The sequence below is a fragment of the Macaca mulatta genome, chromosome 15 (assembly GCF_049350105.2).
Source record: "Macaca mulatta isolate MMU2019108-1 chromosome 15, T2T-MMU8v2.0, whole genome shotgun sequence".
Classification (NCBI taxonomy): Eukaryota; Metazoa; Chordata; class Mammalia; order Primates; family Cercopithecidae; genus Macaca; species Macaca mulatta.
In genome coordinates, this window is record NC_133420.1 from 94,208,245 (window position 1) to 94,235,866 (window position 27,622).

General features: G+C 39.8%; 1 protein-coding gene across 2 annotated transcripts in view; it reads left to right on the plus strand.

Annotated features, from left to right (window-relative positions):
- Positions 1–26,490, plus strand: part of INSL6 (insulin like 6) — a 34,821-nt gene extending 8,331 nt beyond the window's left edge. Inside the window, exons 1-2 of one of the 2 annotated variants that reach the window (XM_001082439.5) lie at positions 1,696–2,107; positions 26,087–26,490. In XM_001082439.5, the coding sequence (XP_001082439.3) occupies positions 1,819–2,107; positions 26,087–26,445 (648 nt within the window). In that variant the 5' untranslated portion in view covers positions 1,696–1,818 and the 3' untranslated portion in view covers positions 26,446–26,490. Of the gene's footprint in view, positions 1–1,695; positions 2,108–26,086 lie in introns of those variants that run through there. The other variant, XR_013404853.1, reaches the window with a different exon arrangement.
- Positions 26,491–27,622: the final 1,132 nt, after the last annotated feature.

Consider the following 27,622-nt stretch of genomic DNA (forward strand, 5'->3'; position numbering starts at 1 on the left):
TTCTGGTGAATGTTCTGTGTGCATTTTAGAAGAATGTGTATTCTGTTGCTGTTGGATGGAATGTCCCATAAATATCTGTTAGCTCCACTTGTTCTAAAGTATAGTTCAGGTCCCTTGATGAGTCTCTTGTAGGCAGTATATAGTTGAGTCTTGTTTTTTAAATCCATTCAGCCCTGTTTTTTTAATCAAATAACATAATCCATTTACATTCAAAGTAGTTATTGATGGGTTAGAATTTACTACTGCCATTTTGCTAATTGTTTAGTGGTTATTTTGTAGATTCTTTGTTCTTTTCTTTTTCTCTTGCTCTCTTTGTGGTTAGATGATTTCCTGTAGTGGTATGCTTTGATTTCTTTTTTAAAAATCTTTTATATATCTACTATAGGTTTTGCCTTGTGGGCTTACATTTTTTACGTTTTGCCACTATAGTGGGCTTACATTCATCTCAGTATGATTAATATTTTCCTTTCTCAAAAACTTTACCTGATAAAGTTCTGACTAGGACTCATGGCCCACTATAGTTCGGACATAAGTTGTTTTTCAAGGAAGGTGATTAAATTTTACTAATCTATATTATATCAACCATTTAAAAAATCCAATGGGCAGTTAATATAACAGCATTCATAGATGCCACTGGGAAGCAAGGAAAAGATGGGGAAATGGAAAATGAAGAAAAAGACAGAGTCAGAAGACAGAAAAGAAAGGGAGAAAAAAATAAAATTGTGTAGGGAAATGGTAAGATCACTGATAAGCTGGCACCTGTAGCTTCAGCATCCTGAAGCTTATTCCTGAGACAACCCCGGAATGCCCTCTTGTGGCCGATAGTACATCCTTCCACGCCAACACACTAATAACGCAGAACTTCATTTAAAATGATAAAGCTACCTATGCCGATTGTGCTTCGCTTCCATGCCCCTTCCCTACTGAGCAAAATTATCTCACCTAAATGAGCATTTCATGCCGCATGCTGTTATTCTTACAAGGCAAATCCTCTAGGGGTACCTGTCACAAGTTAATTTGGTAACAGACAATCCTCTACATTCTCTAACCGAAAGAACCACATTTCTATCCCAGGTACCTCAAGACAGCATCCCTACTTCTTTTTTCCGGAGATTGAGGCTAAGGCCTATGCCTCCCTGTGAACCAGTAGGATTTTTCTGAAGAAGCTTTGAACCTGACTAAATGCACATGCCCATATGCAACACACAAACGTTTCACCACATATTTGATTGCCAGCTAAATGCTAGCCCCCGGGGTACAGTGGAAAGCAAGAACAGACGCAGGCCCTGCCTTCATGAAGCGGGGGGTCTCAGGAAAGAGGTCACACGCCCACAAATGGAAACAGGTCGATTAACACCGTGAAAGAGATGAGAGGGGGTTTCTGTGAGGGAGACGAAGCTTCATTAACAACCCGGCAAACAAGAACGGGAAACGCAATCCAGGTGGAGGGAGCAACACCTTTCAACGTACGTTATCAGGTCACAGGGGTCCTATGCTCTCTCGCTTGGTGAGGAATCTCCCATTGGGGAACGAAAGAAAAATGAATCAAACCGGAGGGTAGCGGGGTAGTGAGGGGATTTTGGCTTTCATTTTAGGAGCCAGGGCCTGCTACCTTCGACCACCTGAGACCCCTGGGAAGGCGGGAAAGCCTCGGCGCCGCCAGCGCGCGCCTTCCCTTGACGTTCTCGCGAGGCCCCCACGCGCTCGGAATTCCGCAGGGTTTGTGCGCGCGGCTCGGCCTGGCGCAGGCGCAGAGAGGGAGCAGGGTCAGGCTGACCGCCATTGCACAACGCGGAGGACTCGCCTGCGGTCACAGGAATGCTGAGGCGCTTCTGCTTGTGCATGCTGTGGCTTGGACTCTTGCTGGTTCGGTTTTCCCGTGAACTGAGCGACATCAGCAGTGCCAGGAAGCTGTGCGGCAGGTACTTGGTGAAAGAAATAGAAAAACTCTGCGGCCATGCCAACTGGAGCCAGTTCCATTTCGAGGAGGAAACCCCTTTCCCACGGTTGATTGCACAGGCCTCGGAAAAGGTCGAAGCCTTCAGCCCCTACCGGTTCGAAAGCCCGCAAACCGCTTTCCCGGCCCGGGGAAGAGGCACAAACCCAGGTAAAAATCTAAACCGAAGGCATGTTTGTTCACCTCTGTACATTTCTTATTCCTGTATTTGCTTTGCCAGAAGGTAAGCTTCCCCAGGAAGTGGAATTTGTGCCTAGTATACAGCTTTTTTTAAAAAATGTAAAAAACAGTGTATTGAAAATATACAAGACTTAAGCGAAGCCCTTTTTTTTTGTTTTTTTAAACTTAGAGGAAATAAGTGTACACTTGTAAGTCTACAATTTATGTAAGAATGTTGTTCCTTTCAGGAGTGCCTGTCATCTGGCAAACTCCTTTTTGTCCTTCAAAGCCCAACTTAAGTATCATTTTCCCTGTGAAGTCATCATTGACCTTTTCATATCCAATAGCTCCATTGTCCTTTCTACCAAAGTATCTAGCACATAGTTCTATTTGACTGTCGTCACTGGCTACAGAATGAGCCAACCTTGTGGAAGATAAAAATGCAGATACCTTGTTCAAAAAAGCAGGAAAGGGCCATTAAAATAAAGGTGGTAAAATATAAAACTGTTTTGTTTACTTGTTCATATCCCCTGGTCACGCACCAGGAGATAGGCCTGGTTCATTCTATCAGGCTTCATTTAAAAGTTTACGTACTTGTATTTCATTCACTTACAGTTTCAAAGGTAAATTTATTGAGAATTTATACTACAACAACGGAACATTTAAACCAAATGCAAGGCCTGTGTGACTACACAGGTTTCAGTCCCATGAAGTCAGCCTTATATACCATACTATATTATAGGGACTATTTCATGCATATTTTTGTCTGAAATGCCTGGCAGATGGCCTAGCACGTAGCATGTGTTTAATATGTGTTGAATTTATACTTAATGCTTTCAAGCAGTCTGCAGGAAGAATATTCTTGTTTCAGATTCATTGGTATCATCTTACTGTGTTTTTACATTTGTGACAACATATTTTAGTCCCAATATGATTTGCCATTTTAAAAGAAATTGCACTTTGTTTATAGTCTATCCATAGGAAGAAAATTACTGCCTTTTACAGTAATTCAGTTTATTTGATTCGGACAAAGGTTGCAAAAGTGAATATTTCTGAAATTAAGGAAACGAGTAAACTATCATGCCAAAAAGAGACCCTAATGTAGAGTACTGAAAAAAGTCAAACAGTGCACATTGTAGGCACTCATTAACTTTTTTGAAATAAATGAATACAATTTATAAAATCACTGTTGCTGAGAGAATGAAAACTTTTAAAGACAGAAACCATGAGACTGATTCTTGATCATTTTCAAACTGACCGTCAAACTAACCCACATACAAACCTCACCTTGTCCTTCTGTTAGAATGAAGGAAGTGTCTCTCCCCAGTCTTCTACTTTTACTTTAGTTCAGTGACTCTCTCGCGTATGAATCATTTGGGAATCCTGTTAATTTACAGCCTCTGAGTTGGTAGGCCTGGGGTGGGGCCTGAGATTTTTCATTTTTAACTAGCTCCCAGGTGCTGCTTGTTGGTGGCCCACACTTTTGAGTAACAAGGTCCAGCTTACTCTCTCTCTCTCTTTTTTTTTTTTTTTTTAACTCCTCTTTCTTATTCTTTTCTCCCAGGAGTGCAAGAAGAGCCTTCCCTTTCTGCTTTATGTTGGGTGGGCATTTCTCTTACATCAAATACTGTGCTCTCACTACCTGTGCTATAATACTGTAGTCAAAATTTTATTTTTAGACCTCCAAGCTTGAGGCTGTTATTTAAATAGAGGTTGGAATGCCTTTTCTCAACAAAGTGCTCTAAAGACAATTTTCTTAATAAAAATGTTCAACTTTAAAACTCAGCTTGTTAATGATCCCTTTGTTTTAGGTATTATTCACACTCCCCTGGAAGAATAAATGTCATTAACAATGAGCAGGGAGCTGCAATGAAACAAGACTTGTAGAAAATAAAAATGTGTCTGACAATATTTGAAAATTGTTATACACACAAAACCTGCTACTATGGAAACTATGTAAAAGACAATTTGCTGAAGTGGAAATACGGTGTAGCAGTAAAACCACAGTTGTATTGAAATATGTAGAGAAAGGAAAAATGAGTTAGGTTATCAATATGAATTGTATTATTTTAATAAGGGAAGATGACATTTATTCTGTCCTGTTAATTTCTAGGAAATAATTTAGAAGTTGCAGAGATGTATGTGTTTCTAATATAGAATACATAATTATGCCGTCATTTTTATATATGAATGTGGCTGGAAAGTTGGTTACTTTTTATTTCGCTTTTACCAGCAGGACAAGTTGTTGTGTTAAATCAAGTCAGTTGTCTGAAATTTTAATATTCTGATGATCTATTTGAGTCTGACACAGAAAAATATAATTTGCTACGCCGCTATTAAAAAATGCTTTTTTTCAAAGCTACTCATACATAACTTGAATCTGTAATTGTGTGCTTCTTGTTAATGAACCCTGAAGGTGGAGGCAGTATCTCCAAGACCTACCCATAATGTGGCACCATGAAGTTGACAACATATTTCTAAATTACGACTGAGTATTGTGCTTCCCAGATATTAGTGCCAGGTGAAATCATTAATGTTTCAAAATCAGCTTTTCATAATCTGTAACCTCTATTCCAGTTAGATTAATCATATTCTCATATTCTTGGTCTTCATGTCACATATTCTTGTTTTTTTTGTTTCTTTATGTTTCAGATATCACAACTAATCTGTAAACGGCCTTTCCCTTTATATATTAGTTTAACAAAATTTGAGTGCCTATTATGTGTTAGGCATTTTTCTTGGTGCTTGGGATGTTAAACAGTGAAGGCTCCTACCCTCATGAAGCCTACAGAATAGTAAAGATAGACAATAAACATAAGTAAATTATAATTTACAGAAGATGATTGTCCTCTCTTAGCCCCTCTCTGCACTTCCATTCTCCTCCTGTCATTGACAGTTGTAATGTGTTCATTATATATTTTTTGTCTGTATAAGTTTTTGCAAATTATGCTTCTTTCCTGTGCGTATGTTTTTAAGATATATCTAAATGGCATTTAAGATCTACATCTTATTGTTGCCATGTGAACATTTAGTCCATTGCTTCTAACTACTGCGTAGTACTCATGTGCATTCCTCACATTTTACTGATTTATTCAATTATGAACACCTAATCTATATAGCCTTGAACTCCCTACCACTATAAATAACACTGCCATGAACATCATTGTATGTGTCCCCTTATGAACCTAGAAGTGTTTCTAGGATACACATCTAGAGTGGAATTACGGTGTCATGAAGTATGTGTATGTTTAATTTGCTTGAGGAGTGTCAGATTGCTCTTCAGAATGACTACACCAACGTATAGTTGTACCACTAATCCTATGTCCTCGTATCTATGTCAACAATGAGCATTATACAGTTATTAACTTTTACCAGTGTAATAGACATAAAATGACATTATATATCTATTTTAACTTGCTCTGGGTCTGAACATCTTTTCATATATATGTTAGCCTTTTGGATTTTCTCTTAAAATTTCCTGTTTATATATTTTGCCCAATTCTTGTTGGAATTGTTATCATTTTCCAGTTGATTTGTAGGAGTTAATCAAATCTAGATACAATAATAACTAGTTGTTGGTTTTAGATGTCACAAATGTGTTCTCCCATTTTGACATCTGTCTATTGGTATTGCTTGACTGAAAGCCTTAACTTTTATATAATTAGGCAGTAAGTGTTTTGCCTTATGTATTAGAGGTCCTTTTCTGTCCTTCTGTTAACTTTTCAGTTTTACTTTTCACATTAAGTCCTTAATTATTAGGCCAGTTTTTAGTTCTGGTGTAGGTAGGAATATTACCTCAGTTTCTCAATAAGTCTTATTTTTCTCTACATAGGGAGCTAGTTTTCTGAACACTTTCTACTAATCAACTATTTTTCTCACTAATTTGTGGGATTACCATTATTGATAAGTTTGAGCTTCCTATTTTAATTGGTTATTTATTTGACCTTGTATCATTACTATTTTTGATACTGTGACTCTGTAGGATGTGATTTATCTGGCAGGACAAGTCTTCAATGTTTATTTTTTCCCTTAGGATTGACTAAGCTAAATCTTCAACCTTTATTCTTTCATATATATTTAAAAGTATGCTTATTGAATTTCTTTTTAAAAAATCCACATGGTATTTTATTTGGGATGCATGGAATATTATCGGGGGAAACTGCCCCCAATATTTCAATGTAGGTTCTGTTTTCCATAAGTGTTGGCCAGCTGAGAAATAAAGAGAGAGAGTATAAAAAGAGGAATTTTACAGCTGGGCCGCCAGGTGTGACATCACATATTGGTAGGACTGTGATGCCCATCTGAGCCTCAAACCAGCAAGTGTTTTATTAAGGGTTTCAAAAGGGGAGGGGGTATAAGAACAGGGAGTAGATCACATGCTTCAAAGGGCAAAAAGCAGAACTGCTAATAAGGGTCTAACAAAGATCACATGCTTCTGAGGGAACAGGACAAATGGCAAAAGCAGAACTACTGATAAGGGTCCAACAAAGATCACAAGGCAAAGGGCAAAAGCAGAACTACTGATAAGGGTCTATGTTCAGTGGTGCACGTATTGTCTTGATAAACATCTTAGATAACAGAAAGCAGGATTCGAGAGCAGAGAACCGGTCTGACCATAGATTTACCAGGGTGGAGTTTTTCCCCACCCTGGTAAGCCTGAGGGTACTGCAGGAGACCAGGGTGTGTCTCAGTCCTTATCTCAGCTACGTAAGACAGACATTCCCAGAGCAACCGTTTATAGACCTACCCCCAGGAATGCATTCCTTTCCCAGGGTATTAATATTAATATTCCTTGCTAGGAAAAGAATTGAACGATATCTTCCCTACTCGCACGTCCGTTTATAGGCTCTCTGCAAGAAGAAAAATATGGCTCTTTTTGCCTGACCCCGCAGGCAGTCAGACTTTATGGTTGCCTTCCCTTATTCCCTAAAAATTGTTTTATTCTGTTCTTTTTCAAGGCGACTGATTTCATATTTTCAAACACACATGTTTTACAATCAATTTGTACAGTTAACACAGTTATCACAGTGGTCCCGAGGTGACGTACATCCTCAGCTTATGAAGATAACAGGATTAAGAGATTAAAGACAGGCATAAGAAATTATAAAAGTATTATTTGGAAACTGATAAATGTCCGTATTAAAATGAAATCTTCACAATTTATGTTCCTCTGCCGTGGCTCCAGCTGGGGTCCCTGACTTCCCACGACATCTCTCCCTTTTTATATAAATGTGTCATGGTGATGAAGGCTTGTTCGTTCTCTTGGTTTTGACGCAGGATTCTTTGACTGGTCCAGCACACTAAAAACAAGCTGATTAAACAGAGAAACATGATTCCAAAATTTACTATGATGGAGCCCCCAGTAGACTTAATCCAAGTTGTGGGGTTTAGTCCAGAAAGACTTTCTGCCACCCTATCTAACGCCTCAGCTCCAGGCACAATGGATAAATGAGCTGAGAGACTTCAAAAATTTGTTTCTTTAATTTAGTTAGTCCAAAGATAAATTATCTTCCCTACCTAGAAGGTGTCCTTTGACCATTTCCCATGAATGGTCAGTCTCATTGTAGGAATATGGTGTGATACAGAAATCAAAAGTATTCCAATTGCACTGCATTTGCTTGCAATGTTCGAGACTCATTAGCCAGTCTCCAAGCCAAATAACAGACTGTCTTAAATCATTAATTTGATTAGCTAATATTTGATCGATGCCCTGCTGAGAATTCCACATTTGGGTGGAATTGCCTTGCCATTCCTTAACAAAGTGAGCCATTTGAATAGATTGGTGTAATGCCACTCCGGCAGTGGTGGCCAGCGCAGTCACTAGGCCCATGATCACAGCAATTAAAGTGAAAACAAATCTCTTGATCTTTTGAGAATTTGTTGTAACACGTCATTAATTAAATTACTGAGGGGGAATATTCCTAAGGTCTGGGTAAAGTTACCAGTATCCAGATTCCTTCTTAAGCTTGAACCAACATTACAGTTTTCCTGAAGTCAAAATGGGAGTTAACACAAGTGTATGAATGACAATTAATGTATTGGACAGTTTGATTTTTCGTCCAAATTTTGATATTTCCCACTAACAGCATGTAAGGAGGCTTAACACAACTCTGTATAGGAGTGGTCAGGCTGGAGGTAAACAAAGCAGAATGTTTGAATCTACATTGATACTGAGGGAGAGGAGCGGCGGTGGCAACACCCAATGTTCTCCACCGTAAAGAAGCAATCCGAGGTGCCCGGGGATGCCAAAGAGGTAGAGGGGCATACCTGGGTCGAAAAGAATTATAAGGCCAATTGGAGTCCCATAAAGGAGGATCGGCATCAAAAAGAGGGTAAGAGTTCAAAGGGGATTTATCATGGGGTTCAGAATCACGTATGTGAGGGGCGATAGTTGGGACAACAGACAGAAAAGCTTCCAATTCCCATACTCGCAGTCCAGACATGGCAATAGCCAATTTCCACAGTTCTGGATGTTCTGGACTCAGAATGGGGAATATCATATGAGGCCTTGGCGGGGGTGGGGGGTGTGTGGGTAATGCCATTATCTTCCCGTTTTAAGGGAAAGAACGAGCTGAACCTTCTATGCAAAGTAGGATGATGATCCTTGTCCTCCCAATAAGAAATAAAATAAGTAGCCTCTAGGCATTCCTTTCAGCCAGAGGAGCAACTGTTTTTAAATAGCCCTTTAGTGCCCAGTCTATTACTAAACCATATGAATCATTTTTTAAATACTACTGCATGTGAACTAACAGTCTTCACAAATTAAAGTTTTAGATAGGCTTTCAAAATTTTTAGAACATGGTTTTCCTACAGGTTTATATTGAAAATATGGGGATCTCCTATTACTCCCCTTTTCATTTGTCTTAAAGGAGAAAGGGAGAGGCCGGGGACCAAATGTCCCCATTCCCCTGTGGCTAATCTCTCTGGAAGATAAGCAGCCCAGACTTGAGTTTCTAGATGGATACAACCAGGTGCATTTCTGAGGCACAGATGAGGGTATTTATAACCCACAGTAACATTAAATGCAGTGCCTTCTTCTCCTCGTTGAGCAGGGCAACGGTCATCTGTAGCTCCAGGCATCCACACACTATTGTTAGTATACCTTTCTGCAGGAGCATCCATCCAGGTGAGAGGTTGGATAAGTGGAGGAAAAGGCACATAAGCCCAATAAGAATAATTTTGTGTAGCAGGTAAATCAGTTTGAGGGAAAACTGGTGAGACAAAGGATAAGGAAGAGAATTATTAAGTAAAACCTATTGTAAGCGAGATCTAGTGCTGAAGGAGGAACAGAAGAACAGGGGGATATTATTTTCAGGCTAGTAGAAATGGTGAGATTTTTTAGGTTCGTAAGGAGAAAAAGGGAATTAGGAGAAGTGGGATTAGTTAGAGGGGTCTCTGTTGCCATTAGGGAGGATTGAACCAGACCCATTTTGATTTGGTGTGCCAGTTTATGAGGAGTTGGCACAGATCTCACCAGGTATGAGGGTGGTCTCTGATGCAGACGTCTCTTCCCTGTGGTTTTCATTGTCAGTATTCACACGAAGTTTAAGTCTTTTAGTGGGCACCCAGACAGGGGATTGATGATCTCCTGGTGAAACATAAGCATACCCTCTTCCCCACATTTTAATTGTTCCAGGTTCCCAGGTATTGGTTTGGGAGTTTTTCCATAACACTGGCTTGCCTTCATTTAGGGAGAATATTTTTGCCTGTATAATGGTGTTCAGCTGCAGTCAGAGTATTGTATCCAGGAACATTTAGAAAGTTTAAACAATGCTAAATGTAATTGAGGTAAATTTTGTCATTGGAAGCAACACATGGCCATTTTACACTCACAGTTCGCAATCTCAAAAGCTAAAATATGAAGGAGAAAACCTTGAGCGTGCTCATCAGAGACAGATTTTTCAACAGCATCTTGTAATTTAGCCAAAAAATCAGGGTATAATTCATTGTGACCCTATTTAACAGTGGTGAAAACAGGAGCTTGGCCGGAGGTGTGTAATTTATCCCAAGCTCTCATACACACCTTTGTTACTTGTTCTGTGGTGAGAGCATCGAAGCCTAATTGGGCAGTAGTGTCAGAGTAATAGCCAAGCCTGTGAGCTGAGCCTGAGTCATTGGAATGCCATCAGCCCGATTTAGCTGAGCCTGCAGATGGGCCTCCTCTGACCACCAGGTACAGAATTGTAAATGCTGAGATGAAGTTAGAACAGCTTTTGCCAAAAGGTCCTAGTCTAAAGGAAGCAAAGTGACCTCAGTACAAAGAGTCTGTAATACCATTTTAGCATATGGAGAAGTAGGACCATACTGAGTACAAGCATCCTTGAATTCTTTTAAAAAGGTAAGATTGGCACATATCAACACACTTGTGCTCCTTGAGCATTGGGAGGTTCCAGTGCGACGGGATAAGCCCATGCCTCTAATCCACTTGTTTCTTTGTTCTGGTGTAATAAGTGTTGCATGGTAGTTTCAAGAACAGGCACATGAGACAGAGTCGGCATAGAAGTGACAGGAAAAGTATATGTAGATAAGGGAAACTGAGGTTGAGGAGGTCAGACCGGTATGAGAGTGTGAGAAAGGGGCATTGGGGGAGAAGAGGCAGATGCATACTGATGATTATTGTCCCAATCCTGTGCAACCAGAATGGCAGGGGCATCCATGTGTGAAGAAGGGTAGAGGAGCAGGTTGAGTGGATGGCAAAGTGACCGGTTGAGGGACTGAAATGACAGGAGGGTGAGGGGCTGTGGAGGATGGGGGAGGGCCTGCAGAATTACAGGTAAATTGTAGTTTGGTCCCGGAGCCATTAGATGGCTCTGGAGGCAAAGGCTGCAAAGGTTTGAAGAGGGAAGAGTTAGCATAGTTATGGTCCCGGGCTGTCCAAGTCAGGGCCATGGGAGCCCTTATTTCTTTCTGAAAAGAAATAAGGTCATCAGGGGGTGACGTTAAGCCAAAGTCACCAGAGTTAGATATTGAATCCTCAATATCCTCAGGTCGGGGAGGAGTAGGTGAAGGGAGAGGCTGAGCACATAACGAAGGCCGAATGGGAGAGGAAACCTGAGAAAGAGGTAGAGGGTCACCAGATTCAGAAAATTGTAACTGCAGGGGATCATGGGATTGGTATGTCATTAGGATGGCACGTACCAAGGCCCAATCACTCCAAACAGTGACAGGAACATAATTCCCTGTTGGGACCAGTTCCCGGAATTTTGTACCAACACGATCCCATAGTTCCACATCTAATGTTCCCTTTTCAGGAAACCAAGGACAGTGTTCCTCCACCGCCCTGAATAGGGTGACCATATTTTCCATGGGCTCTTGAACTCCTGCCTGTTTTAACAGGAGGTTAATATAGCAGAGATAAGCATAATGTTTAGACTCTTCATGACCCATAGTTACCCCGGACAATACACAGACAGCTCACCAATTGTCAGGGATCCAAACAAGCATTTCTGTGGACTGGACTGATGAATGTTTCTAGGCTCTCTGCAAGAAGAAAAATATGGCTCTTTTTGCCCAACCCCGCGGGCAGTCAGACCTTATGGTTGCCTTCCCTTGTTCCCTAAAAATCGCTATTTTTCTGTTCTTTTTCAAGGTGCACTGATTTCATATTGTTCAAACACATATGTCTTACAATCAATTTGTACAGTTAACACAATTATCACAGTGGTCCTGAGGTGACGTACATCCTCAGCTTACGAAGATAACAGGATTAAGAGATTAAAGACAGGCATAAGAAATTATAAAAGTATTATTTGGAAACTGATAAATGTCCACATTAAAATGAAATCTTCACAATTTATGTTCCTCTGCTGCGGCTCCAGCCAGTCCCTCTGTTCAGGGTCCCTGACTTCTGGCAACATAATGTATACACTAATTTGAAGAGGATTGACTTCTTTTTTTTCCTTCACCTTTTAAGTTCAGGGGTACATGTGCAGGATGTGCAGGTTTGTTACATAGGTAAATGTGTACCATGGTGGTTTGCTGCACAGATCATCCTATCACCTAGGTATTAAGCCCAGCCTCTATTAGCTATTCCTCTTGATACTCTCCATTCCCCCAGGCCCCCTGTCAGGCACGCCCCATTGTGTTGTTCCCCCGCATGTGTCCATGTGTTCTCATCATTCAGCTCACACTTACAAGTGAGAACATGTGGTGTTTGGTTTCCGTTTCTGCATTAGTTTGCTGAGGATGATGGTTTCCAACTCCATCCATGTCCCTGCAAAGGACATGATCTCATTCTTTTTTTATAGCTGCATAGTACTCCATGGTATATATGTATTGAGTTTTCTATATTCAGTCTATCATTGGTGGGCATTTAGGTTGATTCCATGTGTTTGCTGTTGTGAATAGTGCTGCAGTGAACATATGCTTGCATGTATCTTTATAATAGAATGATTTATATTCCTACACCCAATAATGGATTGCTGGGTCAAATGGTATTTCTGCCTCTAGGTCTTTGAGAAATCACCACACTGTCTTCCACAATGGTTGAACTCCACCAACAGTGTAAAAGTGTTCCTTTTTCTCCACAACCTTGCCAGCATCTGTTGTTTTTTAACTTTAATAATAGCCATTCTGACTGGCATGAGATGGTATCTCATTGTAATTTTGATTTGCATTTCTGTAATGATCAGTGATGTTGAGCTATTTTTCATGTTTGTTGGTCACGTATATGTCTTCTTTTGAGAACTCTCTGTTCATGTTGTTTGCCCACTTTTTAGTGGGGTGGTTTTTTTTCTTGTAAATTTGTTTAAGTTACTTATAGATGCTGGATATTAGAGCTTTGTCAGATGGATAGACTGCAGAAATTTTCTCCCATTCTTTAGGTTGTCTGTTCACTCTCATGATAGTTTTTTTTTTTTTTGCTGTGCAGAAGCTCTTCAGTTTAATTAAATCCCTTTGTCAATTTTTGCTTTTGTTGCAATTGCTTTTGGTGTTTTTGTCTTGAAATCTTTGCCTGTGCCTATGTCTTGAATGGTATTGCCTAGATTTTCTTCTAAGGTTTTTATGGTTTTGGATTTTACATAAGTCTTTAATCCATCTTGAGTTAATTTTTTTGTAGGGTGTAAGAAAGGGATCCAGTTTCAATTTTGAGCCTACAGCTAGCCAGTTCTTCCAGCACCATTTAATAAATAGGGAATTCTTCCTTCATTGCTTGTTTTTGTCAGGTTTGTCCAAGAGCCTATGGTTGTAGGTGTGCGGTGTGTGGTTTTGAGTTCTCTATTCTGTTCCATTGGTCTATGTGTCTGTTCTTGTACCAGTACCAAGCTGTTGTGGTTATTGTAGCATTGTGGTATAGTTTGAAGTTGGGTAGTGTGATGCAGAAAACCACAGAGATGGTGGCTGCCTCTCCCCACAGGAGCTTTGTCCGAGAGTGAGATCAGAGTTCTGTCTGTATAACCCTGGCCAGAGTGGCTGAAGCCTCCACATGGAGGTCCTGCCCAGTGAGGAGTAATGGATCGGTGTCCTGCTTAAAGAAGCAGTCTGGTCACAATCTGCCAAAGCAGCTGTACTGCCTTCTGGGGAACCCTTTCTCATGCCAACTGGCAGGCTGGAACAGCTGAGTAAAGGGAACTGCAGAGATGGTGGCAGCCCCTCCTCCCCAGGAGCTCAGTCCTAGGGAGAGATCACGTCTCTGTCCCTGTGCCCCTGGCTGGAGTGGCTGAAGCCCCCACAAAGAGGTCCCACCCAGGGAGGAGGAATGGATTGGGGTCTCACTTAAAGCAGCAATCTGAGCGTGGTGGCTCACGCCTGTAATCATGGCACTTTGGGAGGCCAAGGCGGGCAGATCACTTGACATCAGGAGTTCGAGACCAGCCTGGCCAACATGGCAAACTCTGTCTCTACTAAAAATACAAAAATTAGCTAGGCATGGTGTCACGTGCCTGTAATCCCAGCTACTCGGGAGGCTGAGGCAGGAGAACCGCTTGAACCTGGGAGGTAGAGGTTACAGTGAGCTGAGATCACACCACTGTACTCCAGCCTGGATGACAGAGTGAGACTCCATCTCAAAAAAGAAAAAAAAAACCATTCTGGCCACAATCTGACACAGCAGCTGTGCTGAACTGTGAGGTACCTTCCTCCTCTGGACTGTTTGGATTCTCCAAAGTCGGGAGGCTGAAAAGGCTGAGTTGACCTTTCCCAGAGATGGCGGCTGCCCCTCCTCCCAGGAACTCTGTCCCGTTTCAGGCAGACTCCAGCTTTTGCCTTGGCTGGCTGGAATTCCAAATCAGGTCTTAACTTGTGAGGTACTGTGGAAGTGGGACGTGCAGAACAATGGCTTGGCTCCCTGGATTCAGCCCCCTTCCTTGGGATATGCACTGTTGTATCTCCCGCCTTGCCGGGATGCCGGGGCCAGAGTCTGTAAAACTCCTGGGCCTCGGTGTGTGCCTGAGCGTCTGCTCTGCTGAGACTCCACACAGCTCTGTGTATCGAATCCAAGGCCCTAGTGGCATGGGCTCATGATGGGATCTCCTGATCTGCAAAGATCAGGGATCAAAGATGGGATTTCCTGATCTGGGTTTCAGAGATGTCTGGGAGAAACGTGGTTTCCCGGGCGGGGTGATGCAATCACTCACCACTTTCCTTGGCTGAGGGTGGGGTTTGGCTCCCTGCTGTTCCCTGGTGGGCCATTCATTGCTCCACCCTGTATTTCTTCATTCTTTTTGGGTCAAGTCATTTGCCTAGTCAGTCCCAGTGTGAGAACCTGGATCTTTCGGTTGAAGGTGCTGAATTCACTCTTTTATTCCACTCCCTGAGTGCCACGGATCACAGCTGCATCTAATTGGTCATCTTGTTCCCCTCCCCGCTATTGATATCTTTATTACATAAAGTCATCCTAATCAAAGTCATGAAATTACTTATATTCTATTATTAGGATTTTAAAGTTTTCTTTATGGAAACTTTTATGGTATTGGGCAAGTTCATGCTTAATAATTTTTTTTTCAGCTATTGTAAATACCTGTGAATTATATTTGCTAGTTAGTGACTTGGCTAGAGAAATGCAATTTACTTTTATAGGTTGATCTTTATCCAGCAACCATGCTGAACTATCTTCATAGTTCTAATAGTTTGTTGATTCTGTAGTTTTTTTTTTTATCATTTGAAAATGATAGTTATATCACTTTCTTTCTGAACTTATACCATTTTTTTGCTTCGATTTCTTGTGTTATTCCCAGGCTTAAAGGGCGTACATTAAAATATCTCCATTAGGTATGATGTTTGTAGGTTTATGCTATATAATCTTCACTAAGGTAAGGAAGCTTGCTAAGAGTTTTTTTTTAATCATTGTAAATAGGGCTGTACTTTATTAAGGTCTTCTTTTGGCATACTTTTGCATAGTCTTACGATTTTTTCTTTCATTAATTAAGCAAATACTCATTGGGTACCTACTAAGCACCCAGGCACAATTTTAGATTCTTGGGAATATATCAGTGGACAAAACAGACAAAGATCAAAGGCTTTATGGAGCGCTCTGAAGTAATAAACATAATAAGTAAATATTAGAATGTAGTAAGAGCTACAGAAAAATGAAAAAACAGTATAAGGGAGATAAACAGAGCAAGGAGTTGAAAAGTGGGGTATAGTATTAAACAGTGTGGTAAGGGTAGACCAATTATTGAAAAGGTGAGATATGAGAAAAGAAGTGGTAAGGGAATTAGCCAAGCAGATATCTGAAGAAAGCACATTCACGCAGAGGAAACAGTGGAGCAGATACCCTTCTGCTTGATGTATACGGGGAATACCTAAGAGGCCAAGTGTGGTTGGAGCAGAGAAAGTGAGGAAAGTAGTAAAAGATAAGGTACAAGAGGTAATAGGCAGACATGATAAAATAGAGTATTTTAGGCCAGTAGTCCCCAACCTTTTTGGTACCGGGAACCAGTTTCATGGAAGACAGATTTTCCTTGGACCAGGAAGGGAATGATTTTCAGATGATCCAAGTGCATTACATTTATTGTGTACTTCTATTACTATTACATGATAATGTATAATGAAATAGTTATACAACTTACCATAATGTAGAATCAGTGGGAGCCCTGAACTCGTTTTCCTGAAACTAGATGATCCCATCTAGGGGTGATGGGAGACAGTGATAGATAATCAGGCGTTAGATTCTCATAAGGAGCATGCAACCTAGATTCCTGGCATGCGCAGTTCACAATAGGGTTCACGCTCCTATAAGAATCTGATGCTGTCCCTTGTCTGACAGGAGGTGGAGCTCAGGTGATAATGCGAGCATTGGGGAGCAGCTGTAAATACAGATGAAGCTTTGCTCGCTCCCGTGCCCACTGTTCACCTCCTGCCATGTGGCCTGGTTCCTAACAGGCCATAGACCAGTTAAGTCCCCAGGGGTTGGGGACCCCTGTTTTAGATCATTTTAAAGACTTTGTTTTGGGGTGATGCAAGGAGTCATTAAGATTTTTTAGCAGAGAAGTGACATAATTGACATCTTAAATGGATCACTCTGGCTACTGTGTTGAGAATAGACTGTAGAAAGGCAAGAGTAGAAACAGACTTGTTAGGGAGGGTCTTAGATAAGGATGATAGAAGTGGAGGTAGTGAAAACTTAAATTCTGGTTATACATGGGCCATATTTGATGTGAGATATGAGGAAGATAAATCAAGAATGACTCCAAAACATTGTTGATTCTAAAATTTTGTATATGGAACACCTAGAAGGATAGGATTGTCATAAATGAGATAGGAAAGGCCTCAAAGTGGAACAGGTTTGGAAGACAGTATCAGTAGTTCAGTTTTGGACATGTTGAATTTCATGGCGTTTTTTAACAATGTTGAGTTTGAAACATTAATGTGGAGATGTTGAGTAGGAAGTAAGGTATATAAATCTGGAGTTTGAAAGAGTAATCTTGTTTGCAGGTAGAAGTTCAGGAGTCATAGGTAGATACGTAATTTTTTGAGCCGTAAGACTAGAGGAGATCACCAGAAGAGTAAGTGTACATAGAAAATAGTACTAAGAACTGAGTCCTCAGAAACACCAACATTAAAAAGTTGGGGAGTGAGAATTGTAAAGGAGACAGAAAAGGGACAGCTACTTAGGTTGGAAGAAAAGAGAGTGTGGTGCTGTGGAAACCAAATGATGAAAGTATATCGGGAAGAGGTGTATTTGATAAATCAATTAAGATGTGAATGGCTGTTGAATTTAGCAATATGTTTGTGACCTTCATAAGAGAAGTTTCGGTAGAGTGATGAAACAAAAGCCTGATTAGAGTGGGTTTAAGACAGTGAGAGAAGAGGAACAAGTTAGTAAATGTAGAAAACTCTTATCAAGGAGTTTTGTCACAGAAAAGAGAAAATAAATACGATGGTAGCTGGCAGGGTAAGTGGGGCCAAGAGAAATATGTATGGGTTTGTGTGTGTGTGTGTTTTTGTAAGTGGGAGAAATAACAGGTTTTCTGATAAGAGTGATTCAATAGAAGTTAAAAACTGATGAAGAATACAGAGAAGGATTGCTGGAGTAGTGTCCTAGAGTGGGCAAGAGGAGATGAGATGTAATATGTAAGTGCAGAAATTGGCTTTAGAGTGTATAGTTCATCTGTAGAAATAGGTAGAAAGGGAGAGTATATGGGTGTACATGTTAAGAGATGAATTTAAAAATTTGGCAAAGGGAGTTGATGCAAGTTCTTTTTCAGATTGCTTCAATTTTCTCCTGAAGTAGAAAGCAAATCCAGCTGTGAGTGAGGATGGGAGTCTATTAACATGGTAAACTACATTGATAGATTTTGTGATCTTGACCTATCCTTGCATTTCTGGGATGAACCCTTTCATTCTTTTTTTTTTAATTTTAATTTTATTTTTAAGTTCAGCGATACATGAGCGAGATACGCAGGTTCATTACATAGGTAAACGTGTGCCATGGTGTTTTGCTATGCCTATCAACCCATCACCTAGGCATTAAGCCTAGCATGCATTAGCTATTTTTCGTAAATGCTAGCCCTCCAACCCCACCCTCTGACAGGCCCCATTGTGTGTTATTCCCCTCCCCATGTTCATGTGAGCTCATTGTTCACCTTCCACTTATAAGTGAGAACTTGCGGTATTTGGTTTTCTCTTACTGCCTTAGTTTGCTGAGGATGATGACTTCCGGTTCCATCCATTTCCCTGCAAAGGACATGATCTCATACCTTTTTATGGCTACATAGTATTCCATGGTGTATATGTACCACATTTTCTATATCCAGTCTATTATTGATGGGCATTTGGGTTGAATTCATGTCTTTGCTATTGTGAATAGTGTTGCAATGAACATATGCATCTTTGTAATATAATGATTTATATTCCTTTGGGTATATACCCAATAATGCTATTTCTGGGTCAAATGGTATTGCTGGGTCAAATGGTATTTCTGGTTCTAGATCTTTGAGGAGTCACCACACTGTTTTCCACAATGATTGAACTAATTTACATTCCCACCAACAGTGGCAATTAGTTCCCATTTCTCTGCAACCTCAAAAGCATCTGTTGTTTCTTGACTTTGTAATAATCGCTATTCTGACTGTTGTGAGTTAGTATCTCATTGTAATTTTGATTTGCATTTCTCTAATGATCAGTGATGTTGAGCTTTTTTTCAAATGTCTGTTGGCCGCACGAATGCCTTCTTTTAAGAAATGTCATTTCATGTCCTTTGCCTGCTCTTTTTTTTCTATCTTTTGAGATGGAGTCTTGCTTTGTCGCCCAGGCTGGAGTGCAATGGCATGATCTCAGCTCACTGCAACCTCTGCCTCCTGGGTTCAAGCAGTTCTCCTGCCTCAGCCTCTCCAGTAGCTGGGACTACAGGCACACGCTACCATGCCTGGCTAATTTTTGTACTTTTAGAAGAGATGGGGTTTCACTACATTGGCTAGACTGGTCTCGAACTCCTGACCTCAGGTATCTGCCCACCTCGGCCTCCCAAAGTGCTGGGATTACAGGCGTGAGCCACTCACTGCACCCGGCCTGCCCACTCTTTAATGGAGTTGTTTGTTTTTTCTTGTAAATTTGTTTAAGTTCCTATAGATTCTGGATATTAGACCTTTGTTAAATGGATAGATTGCAAAATTTTTTGCCAGTATTTTATTGAGGATTTTTACATTGATATCATTCAGGAATATTGGCCTGAAGTTCTTTTTGTTGTTATATCTCTGTCAGGTTTTGGTATCAGGATGATGCTGGCCTCATAGAATGAGTTAGGGAGGAGTTCCTCCTTTTTGATTGTTTGAAATAGTTTCAAAAGAAAGAATATCAGCTCCTCTTTATACTTTTGGTAGAATTCAGCTGTGAATCCATCTGGTCCTGGGCTTTTCTTTGGTTTGTAGACTATTTATTACTGCCTCAATTTCAGAACTTTTTATTAGTCTATTCAGGAATTCAACTTCTTCCTGGTTTAGTCTTGCAGGGGTGCATGTGTTCAGGAATTTATCTATTTCTTTTAGATTTTCCAGTTTATTGGCATAGAGGTGTTTATAGTATTATCTGATGGTTATTTGTATTTCTGTGGAGTCAATGGTGATACCCCCTTTATCATTTTTATTGTGTCTATTTGATTCTTCTTTCATTTCTTTATTAGCCTAGCTAGTGGTCTATTTGATTAATTTTTCCAAAAAAAAAAAAAAAAAAAAAAAAACCAGCTCCTGGACTCATTGATTGTTTGAAGGGTTTTTTGTGTCTCTGTCTCCTTCAGTTCTGCTCTGAGCTTGGTTTTTTCTTCTCTAGTTTTGGGGTTTGATTGCTCTTGGTTCTCTAGTTCCTTTAGTTGTGATGTTAGGGTGTCGATTTGAGATCTACCTTTTTGATGTGGGCAGTTAGTGCTATAAAGTTTCCTGTTAAGGCTGCTTTAGCTATGTCCCAGAGATTCTGATATGTTGTCTCTTTGTTCTTTGGTTTCAAAGAACTTCTTGATTTCTGCCTTAATTTTACTGTTTACCGAGGAGTCAATCAGGAGCAGGTTGTTGAATTTCCACGTACTTGTGTGGTTTTGAGTGAGTTTCTTAATCTTGAGTTCTAATTTGTTTGTGCTGTGGTCTTAGAGTCTGGTTGTTATGATTTCAGTTCTTTTGCATTTGCTGAGGAGTGTTTTACTTCCAATTATGTGATGTGCCATGTGGTGCCAAGAAGAATTTATATTCTCGTTTGGGGTTGGAGAGTTCTGTAGATATCTATCAGGTCCATTTGATCCAGAGTTGAATTCAAGTCTAAATATCTTTGTTAATTTTCTGTCTCAATGGTCAGTCTTGTGTTGACAGTGGAGTGTTAAAGTCTTCCACTATTATTATGCAGGAGTCTAAGTCTCTTCGTAGGTCTCTAAGAACTTGTTTTATGAATCTGGGTGCTCCTGCATGTTTGCATATATATTTAGGATAGTTAGCTCTTCTTATTGAATTGACCTGTTTACCATTATGTAATGCTCTTCTTTGTCTTTTTTGTCTTCGTTGGTTTAAAGTCTGTTTTGTCAGAAACTAAGATTGCAACCTGTGCTGTTTTCTGTTTTCCATTTGCTTGGTAAATTTTCCTTCATACTTTATTTTGAGTCTATGTGTGTCTTTGCATGTGAGATGAGTCTCTTGAATTCAGCACACCAATGGATCATGACTCTTTTTCCAGCTTGCCCTCTGTGTCTTTTAATTGGGGAAGTTAGCCCATTTACATTTAAGGTTATTATTGTTATGTGTGAATTTGATCCTGTCATCATGATGCTGGCTGGTTGTTTTGCAGTCTTGTTTATGTAGTTGCTTCATAGTGTCACTGGTCTGTGTACTTCAGTGTGTTTTTGTAGTGGCCGATAATAGTTTTTCCTTTCCATATTTACTGCTTCCTTCAGGAGCTCTTGCAAGGCAGGTCTGGTGGTGATTAATTCCCTCAGAATTTGCTTGTCTGAAAAATGTTTTATTTCTTCTTTGCTTATGAAGCTTAGTTTGACCAGATACAATATTCTAGGTTAGAAATTCTTTAAGAATATCAGCTTGGTGCAGTGGCTCATGCCTGTAATCCCAGCACTTTGGGAGGCCAAGGCAAGTGGATCACCTGAGGTCAGGAGTTTGAGATCAGCCTGGCCAACTTGGTGAAACCCTGTCTCTACTAAAAATACAAAATTAGTTGGGCATGGTGGCACATGCCTGTAATCCCATGGACTTGGGAGGGTGAGGCAGGAGAACTGCATGAACCCTGGAGGCTGAGGTTGCAGTGAGCTGAGATGATGCCATTGTACTACAGCCTGGGTGACAAGAGTGAAACTCCATCTCAGAAAAAAAAAAAAAAAAAAAAAAAAAGAAAAAATATCAAATAAATATTGGCCCCTAGTCTCTTCTGGCTTGTAGGGTTTCCACTGAGAGGCCTGCTGTTAGTGTGATGGGCTTCCCTTTATAGGTGACTCGACCTTTCTCTCTGGCTGCCCTTAATGTTTTTTCCTTCATTTAGACCTTGGAGGACTGATAATTATATGTCATCGGGCTGATCCTCTCATGGAGTATCTTACTGGGGTTCTCTGGATTTCCTGAATTTGAATGTTGGCCTGTCTTGCTAGTTTGGGGAAATTCTCCTGCATGGTATCTTGTAGTGTGTTTTCCAACTTGTTTCTGTTCTCCCCATCTCTTTCAGGTACCCCTATCAGTTGTAGGTTGTCTTTTAACATAATCCCATAGTTCTCAGAGGTTTTATTCATTCCTTTTCATTCTTTTTTCTCTAATCTTGCCTGCCTGCCTTATTTCAGCAAGATAGTCTTCAAGCTCTGATATTTTTTCTTCCACTTGGTTTGTTCAGTTGCAGACTTCAAACTTGCATTTGCATCATGAAGTTCACAGGTTGTATTTTTCAGCTCCTTCAGGTTATTTGTCTTCCTCTCTAAACTGGTCATTCTTGTTAAACAGCTCCTGTAATGTTTTATCATGGTTCTTAGCTTCTTTGCAGCAAGTTAGAACATATTCCTTTAGCTCAGGGATGTTTGTTATTATCCATCTTTTGAAGCCTACTTCTGTCAATTCACCTATCTCTGACTCAGCCCAGTTCTGTGCCCTTGCTGGAGTCATGTTACAGTCATTTGGAGAAGATTGAGTTTCCAGCATTTTTGCATTGATTATTTCTCATCTTCATGGGTTTATCTACCTTTGATCTTTGAGGCCAATGACTTTTGGATGGGGTTTTTGTGAGGTCTTTCTTGTTTATGTTGTTGTTGTTGCTCCCTGTTTGTTTTTCTTTTAGCAGTAGGGCCACTCTTCCATAGGGTTGCTGCAGTTTGCTGGGAGTCCATTCCAGACTTTATTCACCTTGGTTTCTTCTGTCCCTGGAGGTATCACCGTGGAGGCTGCAGACCAGCAAAGATGGCAGACTGCTCCTTCCTCTGAGAACTTTGTCCCAGAGGGGCACTGATCTGATGCCAGTGGAACACTCCTGTTGGGAGGTCTCACCCAGTTTGGAGGAATAGGATCAGGGACCCACTTAAATATAGCAGTTGGCTGCCCCTTGGTGGAGCGAGTGTGCTGTGCTGGGAGAAATCTCCCTCTCCAGAGCCAGTAGGCAGAAAAGACTAAGATGGCTGATCCATGATAGCACAGCCAACCCCCCTCCTAGACCCTCTTCTCAGGGATATCAGAGTTCTATCCATAAACCCTCCACTGGGGATGCCAAAATTCCCACAGGGAGGCCCTGCTCTGTGAGGGGGAATGGATTGGAGTCCCACCTAAAGAAGCAGTCTGGCCACAAACTGTCCCAGCTACTGTGTTGTGCTGGGGAACTGCACCCCATCCAAACTGCGCTGGCATCATGGTAAGGGAAAACAGTGAACTGGAGTGGAGACACAGTAATGGCAGCCGCCTCTTCCCCCCACCAGGAACTCGTGATCTCAGTGCCTGCCCACCCGAGCAGCCATTACCAGTCTGCACAGCTTAATGCTTGGAACCCAAAGCCCTGGTTCATGAGGGGAGCTCCTCATCCCCAGGTTGCAAGAATTCGTGGGAAAAGCATGGTTTTCAGGGAAGGGTAGCACAATCCCTCTCTGCCTCCCTTGGCTGGGGAGGGGAGCTCCCTTTGCCCAATGTGGCTCCCAAGTGGGCCCTTGCTCCACTCTGCTTTTCCTTGCTCTCTGTGAGTCACACCAACCTCCTAGTCAGTCCCAATGAAAGAACATTGGTAACTCAATTGAAGATGCAGAATCCACTTGCCATTTTCGTCCTTTTCAGTGGAAACTGCAGAGCAAAGGTGTTTCTATTCAGCCATCTTGGCTGCTCCCCCGAACCCTTTCTTAATATATTTGTAAAACATGTTTATGGATTCAGTTAACTAATATTTAGGAGTCTGAAATCAACATTTGAAAGTGAAATGAGTTTTTAAATATTTTAAAATCTCATATTGTTCTTATCTAGTTTTGGAATAAAGATTATGCCAACTTCATAAAATGAGCTGGGCAACTTTTGCTCTTTTTCTGGAACAACTTGTATATGATTAGTATTTCCTATTTTTTAAAAATAGGTGGAACCATCCATATATGTGATTTTTTGAAGGTGATAACTGACTAACCCTTTTCATTTATTTGAATGTTGTTGGTACATTTAGGTTTCCTGTGTCATTGTGTACCAATTAAGGCATCTTGTATTTTTCTAGGAATTCATCCATTTAATCTTTATTTTTAAATGTATAAGCATTCATAATATTTATTTTAAAACTTTATTATGTTTTAAATTAAAACAATATTTGTTTTAAAAATTTAAAAAACATTTGTTAAGATATTTGCTTTAAAACTGTATGTACTTATTTCTTTTTTTCTGCTGTATTTTGTTCATTTCCATCTTTTTTGTTCCTGATTAGTCTGGATAGAGTTCTTATTCTTTTAAACAAGCAACTTTTTAATTAAATAAAAAGTTATTAAAGAGTGCTCTAATAGGCCTCTAACTGCAAAGGACATAGATTCACCTAAATAACCTCAAGATAAAAGGGGATAGTAGTTATTACAAAAAAAAAAAAAAAAAAAAAAAAAGGTATAGAAGTGAACCTAGAAAGACTTGGTAAAGCCTGGGGAATCATATTAGCTCTAAAAAACAAAAGCAAAAAACTTCTGCCTTCGTCTCTCTCCCTCTCTGAATCTTTTCTTTTCTATGTTCCTTTATGATTTTAGCTTGTCATGACAAACCTCGTAGAATCCTTTTAGCTTTGGTTCTCACTAACTCATTTTTTTATTGTTACTTATTCTAGTTTCAAACTGAGGAAATCTAATTGGGTCGATTCATGTTTTTCACATGACATGGCTTGCTAGCCATTGTGACAGATTGGTTTCTTTGGGTCAGGTGCCAACCTCTAGTTTGTTCAACTGTGGCTAGAGAATAGAGTCACATGGTTCAGAACATGGCTGCCTAAGAGCTGGCACTACAGTAGAGGCTATTGGCAAATATATTCTCCTAGAAGGTACTGTATATGAGCAAGGGCCATAATGGAAGCACAGTAAGTCTTCAAATAATTACCTTCTGGAGTTATTTTGGTTTCCAGTATCCAGTATTGCTAAGTGAGTTAAGAGCAGCATAACAGTGACAATCAGTTCATTGTACCTAGAGCATATTACCACTTCTCTATTTCTTTATTAAAATAAAGAACAAAATGGTTTCTACTGCTCAGTTATAAGATGTGCATAAGAAGACAAATGATAAAATTTGAAAATGGGCAAAGGATTTGAACAGACATTTCTTCAAAGAGGATATATAATAAGCATATGAAAAGATGCTTAACATCATTAGCCATGAGGTAAATGCAAATCAAAACTACAGTGAGATACCACTGTGCATCTGTGGGGATAATTATAATCAAAAAATGGAAAATGTCAAGTTTTGATGGGGATGTGGAAAAATTGGAACTCTACTATATTGATGCTGGGATTGAAAACTTGTGCAGCTGCTGTGGAAAAGTTTGGCAGTTCCTCAAAACGTTAAACAAAATTATATCATGCAGTGCTCCTTCCATCCCTAGGTTACACCCCAAAGAATTCAAAACATTTGTTCACACAAAAACTTGTATGTGAAAGCTCATAGCAGCACTATTCTTTTTTTTTATTTTTTGAGACAGTCTTGCTCTGTCATCTAGACTGGAGTGCAGTGGCGCTATCTCAGCTCACTGCAACTTCTGCCTCCCGCGTTCAAGTGTTCCTCATGTCTCAGCCTCCCAAGTACCTGGGATTACAGGAGTGCACCGCCACGCCTGGCTAATTTTTTGTGTGCTTGTAGTAGAGACAGTTTCACCATGTTGGTGAAGCTGGTAGTGAACTCCTGACCTCAAGTGATCCTGCTGCCTCGGCCTCCCAAATTGCTGGGATTACAGGTATGAGCCACCATGCTGGGTCATCAGCACTATTCATAATGACCAAAAGTGGAAACCACTCAAATGTCCATTGATAAATGAATAACCAAAATGTGGAATATCCACACAATGGAAAATTATTCAACCATAAAAAGATACATGCTACAATGTAGGTGAACCTTGAAAATACTATGCTAAGTGAAAGAGACCAAGCACAAAAGGTCATGTATTGTATGCTTTCATTTATATGAAATATACGGAATAGGCAAATCCATAGAAACAGAAAGTAGATTGGTGATTGCCACGGAATAGTGGGAGAGTGAAATGGAAATGACTGCTAATGGGCATAGGGTTTCTTTTTGGATACAGATGTTCTGGAATTAGATATATAGTTTCACAACCCTGTGAATACACTAAAACCCACTGAATTGTATACTTTAAAATGACTAATTTTATGGCATGTGAATGATATCTCAACTTCATTTGTTAATACAAAATGTACAAACGCGTACAGCCTTTTTATAGGAAAACACTACACCTGCTTTAGTTAAAAATAAATATTGCTTTTGAATAACCATACTTTCCATTCTTTATTTAAAATGTGATTGTTTTTTAATAATTAGCTGATTTTACTGATCCAATATTAAATTTTCATCTAAAGGAAGATTTTAATAAAGGAGCATTTCTTTTCTTCTCTCTCAACAGTGTCTACTTCTGCCTCTTGGGAAGAAGCAGTAAACAATTGGGAAATGCAGTCACTACCTGAGTATCAGGATAAAAAGGCATATTCACCCCTTGATAAGGAAAGAGAATTTTCTTCATCACATAATATCAATCTATATATTCATGAGAATGCAAAATTTCAGAAGAAAAGTAGAAACAAAATTAAAACCTTAAGCAATTTGTTTTGGGGGAATCATCCGCAAAGAAAACGCAGAGGATATTCAGAAAAGTGTTGTCTTACAGGATGTACAAAAGAAGAACTTAGCATTGCATGTCTTCCATATATTGATTTTAAAAGGTTAAAGGAAAAAAGATCATCACTTGTAACTAAGATACACTAACCATTATAGAAATTTTTCTAACCTAATAAAAGCTTAATACATTTATTTTACTCTTTTTATTTTTTTGTAATTGTGCTTATAAGTGATATGCTGTGAACAGTGTCTGAATGCACTTGCAAGCACTTGACCATACCTTACAGTGGTAATAGGAATCTTAGTATTTTATTTGGTGACCCTGTTGTTTTCCTTAGTTTTCATATGCTTTTTGAAGATGTTTCTGGAGGTGGTTTGACCCATGCAGACATCTAAGAGTTACCTGTTCACTTGTCATTATCATTGAAACTCTCTTAAACCGTATTTTAAGAAGGATTATGGAACCTTCTGCTTTCCATCTGTATGACATGCAAACTGATGCCCATGACAGTTAGGCCTACCCCAAAATGCTGACCCATCTGTCCCACCAAGTTAAAAATAACGAATCAACTACCATTCCTGGTAGAAGCCCTCGTACTGTAATAGTAGTTACACTTCTGATTCCTTGAGTTTTATTATAGTAATTTCTCTTCACAATTTCTACTGAGGACTTAAAAGAGAGTTTTGTGAATCTAAACTAAAATCTCTCCAACATACCCTGTCTTTGCTTTGAATCAACGTATAAATCTCAATATTTGATTGAGAAATCTGTAGAAAAGGTTCTTAAAGTGTGGTCCCTGACCAAATCGGCAGCATCAGCATCACATGGGAACTTGTTAGAAATGCAGTTCTAAAGTCTCATCTCAAACCTACTGAATCAGAAACTCTAGTTATGGGGGCCAGCAATCTGTGTTTAATAAGCCTTCTAGGCTATTCTGAAGTAGGTTAAAGATCAAAAACCACTGGTAATAGAGTTAATGTATGCATATTGTTGAAGTCCTACTATTCAAGTGCTTGCATATCTCAAGTCAGTATACAAGTTATAATACTAAATTTTTGGTGTTTTTTTTTTTTTCCTGTCCACACATGTAATAATTTTAGTACTGCAAATTAGAGCAAAACAGAGCCCAGTGAACCCAAAATGGAATTCCTACTTCATACCCATTAATTAGTTGATAAGCAGCATTTGAGATTTTTCTCTAGTTTCTTTCCCAAATATGTACAATAATGTTCTTAAATTTTTTATTTCTATTTGGCTTTGTTAATTCTTAGGACAAAGGTTCCACTTATATCTATGTCATACATACTTTGAATGCAATAATAA